Source organism: Montipora capricornis, chromosome 13 (assembly GCF_036669925.1).
Source record: "Montipora capricornis isolate CH-2021 chromosome 13, ASM3666992v2, whole genome shotgun sequence".
NCBI lineage: Eukaryota > Metazoa > Cnidaria > Anthozoa > Scleractinia > Acroporidae > Montipora > Montipora capricornis.
In genome coordinates, this window is record NC_090895.1 from 39,402,617 (window position 1) to 39,420,815 (window position 18,199).

The window sequence follows — 18,199 nt, forward strand, 5'->3', positions numbered from 1 at the left end:
GGAGAGCTGTGCTGGCGGCCTAGACACAACGGGGTGTTCCTAGAGAAGGATATCAGTGAGATGTGAGGCATTGCAACATATTGTGCGAACTGGCCTGCAGGTGCGTTGCTAAAAGTTGCACGAAGCATAACAGTGGAAGATGAAAAATCCATGAATAACTTATCTGGTTTCTTTTTTTTTCTCTTATGTTCACCGTTCTTTGATCTCGTTGCAGGACGAAAGTCTACAGCGTCTGTCCGAAGAATCGGAATCTCTTCGGAAGAGTTACGGACACCTCTTCGACCTTACGATTGTAAACAACGACATCGACGATACCATTCGACTCCTTGAAAGTTCCTTTGAGCGACTCCACACGACCCCCCAGTGGGTTCCCGTGTCATGGGTGTACTAACCTTCACCCCGCCCCACTGACATGTTTCATGAACTATGGAAAACATTGACAAGGACGTCGTTAACTCTTTCAATCTTTGCCAGCCGCAAGGGGCAATTTTAATTGTACAGTCACTTCTCTAAACGTTGTTGTTTTTTTATGGGACGTGAATGCAGTCTTGCTTGGCCGATCATTCTACATTCCTACATCACAACCAGTTAAAATCAGAAATATGGAATCCTCAAACCCCTTTTACACACACACAAAGTTGGCACGGCACTCCAAAATCGTGGCACGGTACCAATATTTGGAGTGCAGAGCACACCTCCAGAGATGTGCTCACGGTATCCCTATAATTTCTGGCAACGCACGGTTGCCTAATATGCTTTTTGTTTGTTCTGTTTACACGCGAAAAATTTCTCGTGCCGTATCCAGAAAGCATAGGTACGGTACCGAAATTTCGGAGTGCTGTGCCATACTTTTCTGCTAGTGTAAAGCGGGCTTCAGTTGCTTGGAAGCCTGATGATGATAACCCTGTGCGGACCGTCGCGATAAAACAAGAATTGAAATTTTCTTGTTTTGTTCTGGAAAACATTCGCACAAATTTGCGTTCAAAATCGTTTGTGCTTTCTGTCTGTTATTGTTTTTATCTGGACGCGTGCGTCCCGACTTGTTATTATCTCTCGCGAAATTATTCTGGGCAAAGGGATGTTTTAGGACTGCAAAAGAAACTGGACACTAGTTTCTTTTGATGTGATGATTGGTTTTGCCGTGTGATGGTCTCGATTTCAGGCAGATTTTTTAAAAAAACGGTGCTGATAATCATTATCACCTTGATGTTTATGTCGAATTTTCTGAAAGGGACTCGTACTCGTCAAGGAATTCTCGTTTCCTGCCCTACAAGGAGAGGGTTCTTTTTCAAAATAAAATATCCATGTAATTAAAGTCTGAAGCTATTTCGCTGTCTGGCTCCACACGCAGTATTACTTAGGGAAGATAAAACTTGATAGGAGAACGGAATAGTGTCAAAGTAAATATGACTATTTAAACTCTGAGCCGGTCATTAGTTGTCTGTTGCATCTAAAACGGATATTTTACAAGTCTTGAATAGGCTTTTTACTAATGACTTTTAACACTGCTGTTTAATTATTTACATTATTAAGTCACCTGCTTGATTTTTATACCTTGCCGCTATATAAATATTATTTTATTGGAAGAACTCCACTCCATTTCCGTTCGTGAGTAAACGAAAGTCTTATCCATTTATCGTGTCTGCACGTTCATTGTTTTTGTCCGATACAATGCTCATTCCACATTCTACCCTTACTTTGACGGTACCAGTTGTTATAACTTTTGAGCTTACGAGGTGTCTTGCTTCAATGAGCAAGACTTAAGCGGTCTAACAGCCCAAATGCATGCCATTTGGCGCCTGTTATACCTACAATTGTAGTAGGGCTTCAAGGAATACGTAATGTTGTGGGCCCTTTGCAGGTTAGTGATCACATGGTACAAAAACCGCCATACTGGGACGCAAATTGCCCACCGGGTCATCTAAAACAAAGAAAATTTAAATTATCTTGCTTCGTTTAAGATGTCCCATTGCGCAATCTGCGTTCCAGTATGGCGGCTTTTGTGCCATGTGATCACTAAACTGCAAATAGCCCATTGTGATGGAATTTCAAGGCCCATTTACACTACAGAAAAAAACTGGATCCGGGCCAATTAAAAAGTGGTTCGGACCAACTTTTTTTAACGTTTACACAGCCAACAATTTGGTTTGGCTCATCATAAAACTGGCCTTACGGCCCCGTTCCTGGCATTCTGTTTCGGAGTCCGGAGGGCCCGTTTCTCGAAAGTCCCGAAAACTTTTCGGGCCCGAAAAGCCATCTGTGAAATTGCCAACTGCTTATTCTGGAGAGCCGGTCTTTTAACATGTTTTCAAGGTAACAAAAAGAAAAATAACTGTAAAGTTTGACGAATTAAATCCTCTCTTTTCTTGAGATACAAAGGGAATTGTGACACCCGGAAACGGCCCGTAAAGTTTCGGGACTTTCGAGAAACGGCCCACAGATTTTTATTTGAGTTGGAGCGGAGACACGTTTACGCGGCGCTCTTGACCCGCAAAAAGGGGTCGTCCATGCTCGGTGTTTTTTCGGTTTTGAAAACCAAAAGAGAGCGTGTCCGGAGCCATTTCATAAAATCATGGAACGGATAGTTTACACGGCAAAGATGTATGGTCCGTACCTACTTTTTAAGGGGTCCGGTCCCAGTTTTTTCTGTAGTGCAAATGGGTCTTTGGTCTCCACATTGCATGGTCTCGATTATTGTGGTCGTCGAAAAGGAAAAAAAAAGGGAAAACTTACCCTCCGATACGTCATCTTTTCAGAGCCTCCGGATTTCGATGCGTTTTTGTTTTGTGTTTTACTTGATTTTGGTATATTCTTTAAATCACGGTGTATTTGAATTTTGAAAAAAGTCGAGTCACAATTAAGTCTTTGCAGGTGATTTTAAGACAGAATATTCAGTGGTAACAATGTGGAACACAGCTGTAAAAAAAGAAGTTTTGACCGACATGTTGGCTTTGCTAATTGTATATAGCGATGGAAGCGCTTCAAGGATTAAAAAAGCAATTTACAAAGAAATTTATGACTTTAGTGAACTTGGCGACGCGATTACGCCTAAAGACATAGTTTTCGATATGTTGATAAGGAAAGCTCGATTAAGAAGTTTTCCATTTGACAGAACTGACCGGCCAGACCGGGGATTTGGAAGGACTAACTCTACAACGTATTCAAATTAACACACTTCGAGGATGATATATACTCCTCCAGAACAATGCGAGGGATTATCATGGAAGTGTTCCTTCAAATTGTTGCATTTTCTTTGCAAACTGATGCGTCTGGCCGGCCAGTTCTGACAAAAGGAAAACGCCCTCAGACTTACGAAAAAATGGGCGTTCATCTGTGTAGTCTACAATGCGAGTTTTCTCTATTTTTACCAAACGAGATGCACGATTCATTGGAACTTACGGCAACGTCGTCGATCAAACGATAGAGGATTGTACCTTTTGTAAGTAGCACCCGTACTGCTTTCCTAGGACAAAAGGGGCTGCAAGAAAGAGATCATTTCATAAAGGATACGTTTAATCCGATGCCTTGCAATCGCAGCAGGATTTATTACGTGGAATGCCGAAGGCATCCACGTCTTAAAACCGGGCTGGTGTCTTTTTTTTGTTGGTAGTCACAAATGTGCATACCCCACGGATATTGAATTAATCTCCGATCGGGTGGACTGACTTATATTCCCTCCAGTATTTCCAAACTTCCCTGCCGCGAGGAGAACTCCTATACTTCCCAACCCATCACGATTCTTCTCTGCTAGCGCGTTAGACCCACTCGGCCACCGTAACACACTTCCGTCAGACTGGTGAAAGCAAACATTTATAATAGAATCTTTCCGCCCGCCATGATTGTTTCAGTGTTAAACTATTCTTTTTATTTTTATTTTTATTTTTTTTTTATTAATACACTTATACAAACGACTTACGCTAATACAGCATTTAAATTTTACGTAGTACTTCTCTGTTAAGTAAAAAACAAACAAACGCACAAACAAGTATTCGAGAAGATAACAGAATAGGACATAAACGGAAAAAACAACAAAAAAAAACAACAACAACAACTGAAAGTATTGAGCCTCTGCATTACCTTATCTTTGAGTAATAAATATAACAAAAACAAAGCATCATTTATTTTGATTGAGAGCAGAATTTCTATATTAATCCAGCTTATATTATAGTAATGCTATTTGTTTTTTAATTGTTCTTTATTTTATTACGTGATATGCCAATAAAGGTACGTGGAAAAAAGTAGTATTACATCTAAATACATTTTTCTAATTTCCATTGAGTAGTTAATTTCTTTACAAGTTCATCTAGAAACAGTTCTATTTGAAGATGTTTTGAGGAATAGATATATTGTTTGACCAAGATGACGAGCAAATCTAGCCTGCGTCTCACGGGACCAGAGAGCATATCAGTTACATGATGTAGATCATGAAAGGCAACTTTTTCATTCGAGAGTGTTATTGCAGTATCTTGGCAATGATTAAACCACGATATAATTTGTGAATAGAGTTTAACAGACTCCGTTCAATTAATAAAAGTGTGTTCTATTGAATCAGCATTAAAGCAATATATACATTTATCATTATCCGCTAAACGAAATAGTTTGAGTTCTCTCTTTGTTACAACTGTTCTATGCAAAAAGCGAAAACAAAATTGACGAAGTTTGTTATCCCTGGTAAAGCGATATATGTCTTGAAACTTATTAAACCAATCAACAAATATTTCGGGGAATTTCTCCTGCCACTTTTTAACTCCGCTTGGGACAGTGCAGCTGTAGTTATTAAACAACTGGTAATAATTTTTACAACGTGCTTCAACAAGATCAAAAGAGGCCTAGGTTTTATTTAATGAAACGGATGCGGAAGTCAAAGAGAGGTCCGCGGCAGGTATAACCATTTGGGCTGACCTCCTTTTCAAGTCAGATGGAATAGCTGAGATTAATTGGAAGTAATTCAAATAAATTGTAGTAATGTTAAATTTATTCCTGAACTCTTCATACGATAAAAAATTGCCCTCTGGGTTTAGCATATCCTTTACTGTTACAACTCCTTCTTTGAACCATGACTTCCAAAACAAAGTAGCATTATCTGTGGTTATCAATTTGTTATTCCAAAGAATGAATTCGCCATTTGGAAAGATGTTAGTTGCGTTCTTGAGATCTTGAAAATACCGAAGAAGCTCTCGATAGAAAAGAGGCAAACCTGTTTTTAAAGGTTTTATATCATAATTGCATTTGAGGAGGAATAAAAGGTTTCCATGTTTTCGAAAGTAATAGTTGGGGATTGCCTTCCATTTATCGTCAGACGTGCTCAGTAGTCTACCAATCCAAGCCAAGCGCAGTGCTTTAATAACCGTGCGAAAATTAACAAAATTGATTCCCCCTTTCTTTACTGTTTGATACATAACTACCCTTTTTATTTTGTCTTTCCTGTTTTTCCATAGAAAGGCAAAAAGGTCCTCTTGAACAGTCTTAACTACCGATTCTGGAACAGTCAACATGGAAGCTGCATAAACTAGCTGTGATATACCCAAAGCTTTAGCGAGTAAAGACTTGCCGCATATCGTAAGATCTCTTGAGAGCCATAAGTTCAATCTTGTTTTCATTTTCTTTATCTTTGCATGAAAGTTTTCTTCAATACATTTGTTTGTATTGTAGGATAGATTTATCCCTAGAGCTTTAATGGGTTCTTTTGTTGTCTTAAAGTCAAGTGGATAGATGCTTTTTCTTTGAGAAAGGCAAGCTTTAAAGGTAAGGAGAATTTTCTACGTTATTTCTAGATCTTGCTTCGTACTTGTGTGTTCCACTGTGAACATTATTATTTTGCATAGAACGAATACTTCATTAGAAGCATTTTGCATAGAACGAATACGTACACCAATATTTCTTGGGAACCAGTTTGTTCGCCGTTTTGACGTAGAAAGAAAATAAGACAATAGCTTTCAACGGCCAAACAAGATAAAAAATGAAATCAAGTTTTAAAAAAAACGAATTAGCTATCGCCGTCACGGGGACTTCGCAGCCGTCCCCCATCCAAGTACTAACCTCATTCGGAGGAGCTGAACTTCAGCTGACACTTGGACTAGCATCAACGAGTGTGATCTTTGTGTTAAAGTCGCACATAGTTCTTGTCGAACTTTATAACACTTGAAAGAAAAAAAAACGCACTAACAAAAACCAGGTGTTATGCCGTCATTTTGTCACAGATGCATCCTTTGTTTCGTGAGTTGTCAGTAAACACGCAAGGTATAACTTGATCACAGGCGGCCTCTAAAATCGATGTCACTTTCGATTTTGCGATTTTACTTGTATGACCAAAAGTACGATAGAAAAATTGAACTCTGATGGAACGTAACAAAAATCTCCCGAAATGTTTTTCGCTGATGGCAAATTGTTGTATTCTCGATCAACACTTCCTAAAAGTTCCTTCTGCTCTCCTTAAAAACTATATATTAATATTTATTTACTTTTTCGTCAATATTTGTTTTGCATAAAGCAGGCTAGCAAGATCTGTACCTTGCTTTGTTCGCATTTTTGAGCGTTAAAATAGAATTTTTGGTCGTATGTTCCTGACAGCAAAAGTCGCATATTTTGACGTCCCCCATCCAGATACTAACCCCGCTGGAAAGGTGTTTAACTTTAGTAACATTGGTCTTGGAAAGGTGTCAGAAGCTCAGAGTACACGCTTAAGCTTGTGGTGAAAAAGAAGTTGTAAATGATCAACATGTCAGCTTTGAAGCCAAATGTTTCTCGATTTCCTCTTATTTTCTTCAATCGTTCTGGGCTTAGTATTTTACTGAACCACATGTCTTCTTAGAGGGTATATAGCAAAGATGTCTACCATGGCACCGTAATGATTTACGATACCAAACAATGTCGTGTACTATTAGAGCTACATATTGTGCAAGGACTTGAATCTCCTGGAAAAAACAAAACGCAGCTCAGTTGACAGTTATGGAAAAAAAACACTGTCAAGTTACTGCACTACCACACGCAATGCGTTCTTACTTTAAAAAATATCCCGTATCTCCTCAATTCCACCCCCTTCCCCCCCCCCCCCCCCTCCACCTCCAGACAAAAAATCCCGTATCCCCACAATATTTTTTACCTAATTATCCCGTATCCTGATCGCTTCTCGGGCTTTTGGCTAAGATTAGTTTCTCGGCCAAGGGCTACGGTCAAGTACTATTGTACAACGTACGGTACTTTTCCAGTGCTGTAGGGGGCAGGAACAGAACAGTTTCGGCTGTTTGTCTGTTCTCTCGAGAAACGATGGGTTTTTTGTTCAGCTCAAGAGTAGAATCGAGTGTAGAATCAGGACGAACTGTTGTAGTTTCTGAGAACTATTTACTACTTGTATCTTTTGTTGAGTTTTGAATCGATGATAGAGAGAGTTTTGGCGATCTCAATCCGGACTGGACTACTGGATTTAATAATTTTTCTTAACGAGATTTCAAGTTATTGTGGAACGTTTGGTACCAAGTTACTGAAATCAAGATTATGGAATTGTAAAATTAGAACTTTGGACTGGACTATAGAACACTCAATTACGGAATTTTTGAACATTGAGAGAAATAGAGCACGGATGTTGTCTTCTTGTCTTCGCCACGGCAAATTTATACAGTTTGCAAGGAACTAAACCAGGATTACAGAACCAGACGTCGATTACAGGGCCCGGTTGTTCGAAAGCCAATTACCTTAATCCAGGATTAGCGTAAACTTTTGTTTCATTTTTTCAACTTTTTGGTCACAGTTTCCTTTGCTTATTTTTTTTTCAAGATTGACTTCTTCTAATGTAAAGTTTTACTGAATATCAGCCCTGAACAGCATTTGGGAGGAGAGGATAAAACTCGTTTTAAAACCCAGTTTCTGAACAACTGTCCCAGGATGATAAGTTCAGTGTTGAACTGTGATTTGTATTAAGTTTTTTGGATGATTTAAGGCTGATCCTGTAATTTTTGGATGAAAGGAGTTAACGAAGCAAGTAAAACTGTAGGATTTGAATTAAGTCTCCTTCCAAAAAATAAATAAATAAAAGATCCCGTATCCTGATAACCTGCTAATAGGGCTTCGTTGTTTGCATTTGCAAATTTAGTAACATTAGTAATGAGTTTTTACAACAAAAAACCTTAAGTTATTACAGATGTATCTTTCTGGTAATCTTTCGCCATTTTCCGAATTCTACCTGTACTTGAAGTTGACTGTAACTGGACAATTTGTGTTAACTGTTTGCGCATTCCACGGATACGCCCTTGTAGGCGTCTTGTTTCTTTATAAACGAGTGGGTCATCTTGCTCTTTATTTTAAAGCTGTCTACACATGGATGGTCACGGAAAGATTGCGTGACGCGAGTCAATTGAAAAAGGAGATAAACGCTTATTATCGCTGCTTCTTCGAAGTGCCGAAATGAAACGCTTATGTTGAAGATGGTAATTACGCTGGTATTATGTTCGATTCTCCGACAATACCGGTAAATTATGCCTGCCCAAGAAATCTAGCCTAACAGTTGATCGAATTTCGCCTTGCTGTTTAACGACAGACAAACAAGCAAGCATGACCTCTGTCTTTCTGTCTTTGATATTTGGAGTTGGTGCACTTGGACTCTTCTTCAATGTGTGTATGTTACGACTCAAGATCTCAAATCAAACGCTTAGACCGTTTGTAATCTGCCAATTTATTTTTCAATTCACGATTCTTTGTGTGAACACCATGGATGCGTTGAACTCGTGGTGGCCTTATTATGCTCAACACGATGAATGGGCTGAAGTAGCTTGCCCTAGAGTCCTGAAATTATCCATAGCAGCGCTCTTAGCGTTCAACATCGTGGCAGTCGCTGCATTTTTGCAATCCTTCCACGATCCTCGCTGGAAACATTGCTATAATATTGGTGTGAAGCTGTTGGTGACCGCTCCAATCGCTTTAGGATGTCTTGACTTTACAGTGGTATGGTTACAGAGTCACAATTTTGTTCCTCAAGCTGCCATTTTTGTCATCATGGTTTTGTATTTTTTGCTACTGTTTCTCGCCTTGGCCTTAACCAAAGCTATAGATTGGAACCAATCCAAGGGGAAAATAGAGCAGATTTCTCTTTGTGCCATTTACCAGAGAACCCTCTTGTTCTTTGGAATCTGGCTGATATTGAATTGGGTCTTCGTTTTTCTCCATTTCGCTATACCTCATTTATCTCGTAGCGTATTGGGCGATAAAGATGAGTTTCTGTTAATGTCATTCATGGTGAACGTCTCCACAGGAATCATCCTGCCTGCAGGTTTCATCTTCGCGTTTAATTCCAAAACAGATGAACACGACATGAAGAAATCCATAGTTCTTATAGTTTGACGTTAATTTCTAAAAATCCGAATGATGCACTCGTATCACATCACCTAAAATTAAAAAATGTTAAAAAATACTGTAGAATCAAAGACTTCATCCGTTGGTTGAAGTAAACGCAATTGGAAACGAACCAAGTTAACTAATTCGAGGTGTAGTTACCATGAGGTTGAGAAAGATTCATGCGCGTGCCCCGGGTTCCAAAGCCGCTTTATCCACAAGCCAGATTTGGCTTTCACGGTTTTAAGTTATACGCTTTGTTTTTCGTCTCTCCCTTCGCCATTTAATCGCCTCTTGCGAAAGATAAATAAACCTCTGGCACCCAGGCAATGTAAATAGCCAAGTTTAGGCGTTCTTTTAGTTGGGTTTTGCTAAACGCTGTTATGTTTTTTTTATTCACGACTTCACAAGCTTCAAAGCGTAAAATACCATCGTGTTAGAATATAAGTTCTTCATTTTCTGTCGCAAGACAAGAACTATCAAGGAAACGAAGAAATTTTACACAAATGTGCTCTAACATAACTAGCTAAATCATAGTTAGCTTTGCTTTGTAATTCAGTTATGCTGTTGTTAAGACAGGGCTTCCGCAAGCTTTCGTATCCTCAGGATCACGAAACTAAAATATTCAACGTTGCTATTATTGCGAAAGATTTTAGGGTATTTTCTTTTATTAACGAATGATGTTGTATTCCGATAATGTGAACGCCAGTATCCCTTGGCAAAAAATTAATTGTCTCAGTTTGAACGTCACGCGTGGAAACAGCTGGAGTTTGGTTCTCAAATATTTACACACACTTTTAATAAGCCAGTGCGTGCGACGGGTTAAAAATAAGCATATATTTCTTCTTTTGTTATGGAAAAAAATGCACGAATTTGCATTGAAAATCATTTGTTTTTTAATATTAATATATACTTGTTTTTATCCCGACATGCGCCACCGAACTCACACAGTGCTTTCATTGCGTGACAAATGTGTGATGCATTCAAATAAAATTTCTCTATTTGCCAATATTAAAAAGTACGGGACTGAAAACATGTAATCCCCTAAAAAACTTGAAGTAGAAAACAAGATTTTTTCTGTCCATTTACGCATTTATGCGGGAGGTCGTGAGTTCAACTCCGGCCGGACAACACTCAGGGTCTTAAAATAACTGAGGAAAAAGCGCTGCCTTTATAATAACATCCACAAATGGTTAGACTTTCAAGTCTTCTCGGATAAGGACTATAAACCGTAGGCCCCGTCGCACAAATATCTTTCATGTTCTTAAGTTCCTTGCGGGCCGTTAAAGAACCCACACACTATTCGAGAAGAGTCGGGGATGAAGTTCCCGGTGTTGTGGCTGTCCTTCGTGAGTGTATGGGTGGGTAGGTATAGCAGGTCCACATCAGCTGAATAGCTGGCAATACTTCAACCTGCTCGAACAAATAAATAACAAATAAACAAACAAACAACAAGGCTTTTAAATTATATTACCCACGTACTTGAACACGAAAATCACAAATCAATGGTCTTTCAGTGGTACAATCAATTAATAAGTTCAGAAGTACTTCACGATTATTCGATCACAGTATGGGCGAAGGTACGAGCAGTTTTTGAACTAAGGAAAGAGAATGAACGACTCTCAGTTGTAAGAGGCCCTGACAATCCGACAAGCGACATGGGCCAAAACGTAGCGACACACAAAATGAAATTCCGACAAAAGACATCCTTTCCCAGCAAAATTCCGACAGTGACGTCAAGGTCGAGAATGATCAGCATGAGTTTTTCCTGTCCGTGGTAAGGAGCAAAACCACGCCAAAAAAGGAAACATTCAACTTCCGGTTGCCTTTCGTGGTTCACGAACGTCTGTGCTTAAGCTCCCTATTTGTTTTGCGGAGTACGACGAGGAAACGCACCATATTACATGCCACATGTGCAGCACGATTAATTTTTTGCGTTTTTGACCGAGAGTATTAGGGAGTTTAAACAAGCGACGTTTTTGACCATTATATAGGTGGAAGTGACAAGACAAGTTAAAATGGAAAACAGCTCACTTCCGGTTGCCGTCCGCGGCTCAAGAACGTCGCGTGCTTAAACTCCCTATTATTGCTTCCGACGGTGCTTTTTGTCGGTGCCGTAGCCGTCTGGGTTTCTTAAAATCCCTATTAGCAATAAGAGTACTTCTCCACGCCCGAGGCTCTGGTGACGAGACTGGACATTTTCGTCATTATGGTTAGGGCCCAGAGTCCGCATTTCTTTTGGTCAGCGCCAAAAACGCGGACTCTGGCCACGGCCAAAAATACACGCGGTCGCGGTAATGGTATAATGCTGTAACCGCAATCTCGTCCCCAGAGTCCGCTTTTCTTTTGGTCCACACCAACAACATGGGCTCTGGCCACTTCCAATTTATACGCTGTCGTAGTGAAGGTCCATTTTTGTAACCATGGACAACCACCGAGCCGGAAGTCTGTGATTTGCGGACTTCCTGCCTTGGAAGCGGCCAGAGTCCGTGTTCTTGATGCTGACCAAAAGAAAAGCGGACTCTGGGGACGAGATTGGAGACTGGCGTACAAGTTGGTTCTGAGCATGCGCGGAAGTGTAATCTTTCGCTCCAATCTGAAGTTCGCTAATTTGCTTTGTGTTAATGAACCCTTATTGTCATTATATTAATCGTTGAATTAATTAATCTTACTATATTCATTCGCTCGGAAGCCTTTCATGCTAATCCAACCAGGTCGGTCTCTTGCCGGCAAAGATCAACGCCACTTTACCGGGAACTCCATACCCTACCGTTCGCGAGAGGTGTGTTGATTTCTTGACGTCTCACAGTGATGACAGCAATGGAGGGGTGTGTCATAGTCCATATTCGAGAACATAGAATCCCGTTGCAGAGCTATAAACACAATCTACCCATCCCAAACAGCAGCCAAGAAAGAATTTGTTGCATTTTCCAAACAGAAGCCTTTTCCGAAGCGAAAATCTCCTAAAAATGGCATTCTTTCTTTTTCTTTGTAATTTATTTGAGTTTTTGCAAGTTCCGGTATTTTGATATTGAGATTTTGTTTCATTTTCGCCGCTCATTTGGGTTTTCGTGTTTGGGGCAGTTACTCCCTTAAAGTTTCACTTTTCTACAGTCATTTTGCTTTCCACTCTAATTTCGCTTTATTGCACTGCTTACAAGAAAAATCGACAACATCTCATCCTATCAGATTGGTGAACGCTATCTTTTACTCTGTGATTGGCTCTATGATTCAGTTGCAGCCGTTGCCCCAAAAAACAGTAAAGAAGCAGAATTTCCTGTAGTTAATTCAATTGGTTTCCTGATCTCAAGAGGACAGCTCATTCCTTGGCCGGATGATTTCTTGGCCTCGAAGGTACGTATCTGTCGGACTACTTTCTTTGTTAAGTCAGTAAAACGTAACAAGTAGAACTATGGGGCAATCATCAAATAAATTCTAATCGTTGCTCATGACAAAACTACATTTCAAGTCATTTTCATTATGGCCAGTGATGGTGGACATCATACTTATAGCTGTTTTTGTTTACGTGGCCTCATACACCATAAGCCTTTTCTCCAAATCGACCACATTTTCCCAGAGAATTCAGGCCAGCCACCCGTCTGTAAATCCGTGCCCTGCTCTTTTCTAATCAGTAGTGTATGGGATCTTTAACGTCCCACAAAGTTTGTGAACAAGGGTTGTGAGCCGAATCGTACGGTATATAACGACTTTTCATTGCCAAAAACCGTGTCAACGAAGCAAAGACTAAGAAGAAAAGCATTTCTTAACTTCAAGAAATCCAGCGAAGTTCTGGAGGTACAATGGTTCTTGTTGTTCTTGCACCGGTGGCTCAGTTGGTTGAGCATCGGGCTGTCATGCGGGAGGTCGTGAGGTTCGACTCCTACCGGACCAACACTCAGGGTCTTAAAATGACTGAGGAGAAAGCGCTACCTTTGTAATTACATCCGCAAATGGTTAGACTTTCAAGTTTTTTCGGATAAGGACTATAAACCGGAGGCCCCTTCTCACAAATATCTTCCATGTTTATAAGTTCTCTGTAGGACATAAAAGAACCCACACAGTATTCAAGAAGAGTAGGGGATGAAGTTCTCGGTGTTGTGGCTGTCCTCAGTGAGTGTGCTCTTTCCAGCAGAAGTGGCGGGCTTGGCGTAAATGTCTCTAAAAAGGCTTGTGGTGCATGAGGCCACCAAAGCAAAAACAGACATAGGTCAAAATGACTTTGCCGAGTGCTGCGACATGTAGACGTAGATGAAAAAACCGAGATATAAGATACACCAGAAGCTCATGACTTTGATCCAAACTGTAGGAAAGGAACAAATAAGAATCTCTCCCTCTAAGTCTTTCACATGATGTGTGAAATGGGTCGGAACGAAGCTAATAGGGAGCTTACGAAACGAGGACGACGACGGCTACGAGGACTTCATTTAAAAATACGAGTTCGCGTTATTCATATCACTACGAAACTATTTCATGTCGTTTCGCGTTGAAAATGTGTAGTAACTGTCGAGGAATTAAACTGGTACGAGTGGGTTGGAAGCGTAGAGAGAGAACTGAAAATTCATCGTCATGTGCTAACGTCCTCCACAGAACCTTGAATTTGATCATTTCACGTCGTCATTTAGGAGATGACGGCAAAGAAATGTACCAAAATGTAAAACGCACGTGCAGAGCATGCAGAGCCATTGTTTTTGCTCACTAAACCTACTGTTTTGTAGCGTCGTCGTTGCCGTCGGCGTCGTCGTTTCGTAAGCTCCCTAATACAGCTGTACGACGACTCTCGGGATTGGTGTAAAACGATAGGTACAAAAAAACTCAAAAGAACATCGGAGCCTAATCCTAAACACAATGGAGCTGCATCCTATACTGGTCCAATGAAATTAGAGCTTTCAAAGAGATGCGTGTGGTATGTGTGCAGAAATGGGCATCTGGTTTACACACCTTTTGGCAAGCAGGTTCTGTAGTCGGAGACTTAAGGCCCACATTCAGTTTAGGCCACATTCACGAAGGCAAATCTTTGAAATGCAAAAAAGGAAGGAGTCTTAAGTTATGAAGACTCATATTTGAACTGCGAAAAGAAACTGTCTCATTCAGTTAAGTCTCTTCATATCCCCTCGTCCCCGTAGTCAGCATTGCTTTCGGTCAGCAACTTCAATCATGGACTTCCGGCTCTTTTGCGCAGTCTCGGAAAATTGAAATAACAGCGCATTTCGGAACTACTCACGGCGCTAAACGAAAGAAAATGTCAAATTAATTTACTGCACAATGTATTGCCGCTACAGATGAATGACTCGTGCTTGTTTGATTGTGTCTTTCGTTGTTGGAGTTATTTTAATCCTTTTTTAACATTTATTATGCAAATGTTTTAACGACACCGAAAGTCATCATGAAAATGAAGCTCATTGTTGTAAGTTTCTTTCCTCGTTTTTTAGGTGAGCCGATTATGCAGGCAGCAGGAATCGCTTTGATCGTCCTCGTCATTTCGGCTCACTCTTACGGAAGCGCCTCGAGTGTAACCGAAAATAGCCGATCCTACAAGCCGGGCAATGTAACACTTGGCGGGTTGTTTCTCTTGCATTACATCACGGAGGGTGGTCAATGTGGAGAATTTTTCCCCACAGGTCTTGGTCATGTCGTGGCAATGATTTCCACTATCGATGAAATTAACAGTAATAGTTCCATACTGCCAAACGTGACTCTAGGCTACGATATTCGCGATTACTGCCACAGCCCTTCCAAGGCAATGAATCACACATACAATTTTGTCCGAAAAAACGAAATAGCCCTCAGTTACACCAAAAGGAACTGTTCGTCTTCCAGTAAATATTATCAAGCAGAAAACGAAACGAGGTCGCCGATCGCCGCTGTCATTGGCCCGACGGATTCCGGAGCGTCAGTGCTCGTGGGCAGTCTACTGGAAGTGGCCGGCATTCCTGTCGTAAGTCATTCGGCAACGAGTAACGAATTAAGCTCGCCTCAATACCGCAATTTCTTTCGAACTGCACCTCCGGATAGTCAGCAAGCGAGAGCAATGGCTGACATCATAGAGCACTTCAACTGGAGCTACGTGGCTGCGGTAGCAATGGACGATTCCTATGGCCGAAATGGAGTGTGGACGCTGGAAACGGAGGCCGAAAGCAGAAAAAAATTTTGCATTGCTTTCGCTGAATTTATTCCACGTGAAGAGTACATTGCGATGCTAACAAGGAGTGTGACTAAAATAAAAAGATATTCGAATATACGAGTCGTTCTTCTGTGGCTTTTCGGTAGTTATGCACAGCGGTTTCTTAAGGAAGCAGTTAAACAAAATCTGAACGACCGCACATGGATTCTAAGTGATGGATTGGCTAGCCAAGATGATGTCTTTGTGGGGCTAAATAATAACGAACCAGACATCCTTCACGGTTCGCTTGGTATTAGACCCCGATTCGTTGAGGACCTTCATTTGGAGAAATCGGTAGTTAAAGAAGTGAACAGTAACAAATTTCCCTGGTTAGAAAAATTGGGTAAACAGGAGTTGAATTGTTCCTTATCAGAAACGCGTTCGAACTGGAGTGACTGCCAAGAAGCGCTACATGATTTGATTCACGACAGTTACTTTTCGTATGTGGTAGATGCAGTCTTTGCTGTCGCTTGGGCATTGCACGACATGCAAAACTGTGTCATGCCGAAAAGAAACACGTCTGACCTCACAGACGAATGTCCTGACCTTCGCTACTCATTCGACCCTAAGAAATTGGAAAGCTACCTCCGTCGAGTCGACTTTAAAGGCCAGACTGGAAGAATTAGCTTTGACAAGTTTGGAGACCCTGTATCCGCTTCATATGACATTATCCACTTCAAGCGAAGCAACACCCGACCAGATCATCACCATCCCGAAAAACTGGTCATCGGTTCGTGGGAAAGAGGTCGAAAACCACAGCTTAACCTCAGTACCGAGGACATCTTCTGGAACTCGAAGCAAAGTCACGCCATTCCCCCGAGTTCATTCTGCCAAGAAGATTGTCCTCCAGGAACCTTTCGGTCACTAACCACACCTTGTTGTTGGGAGTGCATCACTTGCCCTGCTGGAACTTCGAGCAAAAAGGTGAACAGTCTGAACTGTACAGAATGTCCTCTAAGACAAAAGCCAAACAAAGAAAGATCGAAATGCTTGGATCTGCCTGAAGATGTTTTGATGTGGTCAAGTGTTACGTCTGTTCTTGTCTCTCTATTTGCAGCTATTGGCATTGCACTTGTCTTTGTTCTTGGTGCAATTTTTTACAAGAACCGGAATACACCTTTGGTGAAGGCAGCAAATCGCGAGCTGAGTGCGATTCTTCTGGTAACCATTTGCCTTTCATTTACTGCGTCTATTCTTACACTTGCTAAATCAACAAACTTCACCTGCGGATTGGGGATTTGCTTACGTTCCACTTTGTTAACAACGTTCATTTCCATCATGACACTCAAGACGACGAGGATACTCAGCGCTTTCAGAATAAACGTGATCGCAGAAAGATTAAAGCGAATCACTTTAGCCGCCCGGAGCCAATCCTTGCTTGTCTTGGGCCTTCTTTCGTTCCACGTAATCCTTCTTTCGTTGTGGATCACTTTGGACCCACCTCGTCAAGAAAGAGCCACACATCCAGTCAAAGGTACAATATTGCTTCGCTGTACTCTCCACCGTTCTTCCATCGGATTCACCTTTCAGATCGCCGTCTCTGTCTACACCTCGTTTCTTGCAATCATTTGCACGTTTTATGCCTTCAAAGCAAGAGCACTACCAGAAAACTTCAACGAGGCTCGATACATCGCATTTTCAATGTACGTTTTGGTTTTTTCAGCTGTGGCATATTATCCTATTGATCTCGGGTTGACTGGTTCCCATGCAACAAAGTTAACATGTGCAGGAACTCTTTTGAGCTCGTATGGTTTGTTACTTTGCATGTTCGGACCAAAGATCTACGTCATTCTTTGTCAACCAGAGCAAAATACACGTGAAGCTGTGTGTTCACAGGTTTCTGAACATTGCTTCAGCAAGAGCCACACAGGCAGAATGCGCTCTGAACTGACACAATCCATGATCAGCATTCATGTAAGCCCACTGTAAAAATTTGTGGAAGCGCGGTGGCCTCGTGGTTAGAGTGCTCGACTCCGGATCGAGTGTTCCGGGTTCGGGTCCTGGCTGGGGACATTGTGTTGTGTTCTTGGGCAAGATACTTTACTCCCACGGTGCCTCTCTCCACCCAGGTGTATAAATGGGTACCGGTGAAATGCTGGGGGTAATCCTGCGATGGACTAGAATCCCATCCAGGGGGGAGTAGAAATACTCCTACTAGTAGTCGCTTCATGCTAATGAAACCGGAGATAAGTGCCGGTCTAATTGGGCCTTCTGGCTCGTGAGCAGAGACTTTAAAATTTGTGAGAACGCGCTTTGAGACCATCTAGACCGGAACACACCTTTTGCCTCAAAATGACCACCGCAAGCAAGAATTTGCTAGCTGGCGTTTCGAGCGTTAGCTCTTCGTGAGAGCAAATAGCCTAACGCTGCTCGGATTTAAGGGGCTACGTCAAGCAAAATTATGTAATTTGATGACACCCAAAATGCCCAAAAAGTAGAATGAAACATTTCAATAACCACTTAAAACTGTTGAAAAACATAAAAGAAATAAAATAAAAGGAAAGAGAAGCATGGATTAACCGGGCACAAATGGACGAGATTGAAACGGATTGCATTTGGGTAATCTTGACTGACAAAGTCGGCCAGACGTCTTTTAAGTTTATGGCAAATCGCCTGGATAAAGACCATTTTTGCTCAGAATCATCTTGCTCGGATAACGATAATCTACTCAGTAAAGGAATTCCACATTACCAATTAGGGATAATTTAAAGATTT

General features: G+C 41.2%; 2 protein-coding genes and 1 long non-coding RNA gene across 3 annotated transcripts in view; 2 read left to right on the top strand and 1 right to left on the bottom strand.

Annotated features, from left to right (window-relative positions):
• The window catches only part of LOC138028534 (peripheral plasma membrane protein CASK-like), a 34,311-nt gene extending 32,679 nt beyond the window's left edge, over window positions 1–1,632 (top strand). The window contains exon 29 of the mRNA XM_068876120.1: window positions 215–1,632. Within this exon, the coding sequence (XP_068732221.1) occupies window positions 215–391 (177 nt within the window). The 3' untranslated portion in view covers window positions 392–1,632. The remainder of the gene's footprint in view (window positions 1–214) is intronic.
• A 7,549-nt stretch (window positions 1,633–9,181) lies between these two features.
• On the bottom strand, window positions 9,182–10,763 carry LOC138028577 (uncharacterized). Its single transcript, XR_011127679.1, has 2 exons — window positions 9,487–10,763; window positions 9,182–9,377 (listed from the first exon to the last, which is right to left on the bottom strand). It is a non-coding gene; the product is annotated as an uncharacterized lncRNA (long non-coding RNA).
• A 1,815-nt stretch (window positions 10,764–12,578) lies between these two features.
• Window positions 12,579–18,199, top strand: LOC138028526 (metabotropic glutamate receptor 3-like). Its single transcript, XM_068876106.1, has 2 exons — window positions 12,579–12,678; window positions 14,754–18,199. The coding sequence occupies exon 2, from the start codon at window positions 14,765–14,767 to the stop codon at window positions 17,411–17,413; it is 2,649 nt and encodes an 882-aa protein (XP_068732207.1). The 5' UTR covers window positions 12,579–12,678; window positions 14,754–14,764; the 3' UTR covers window positions 17,414–18,199.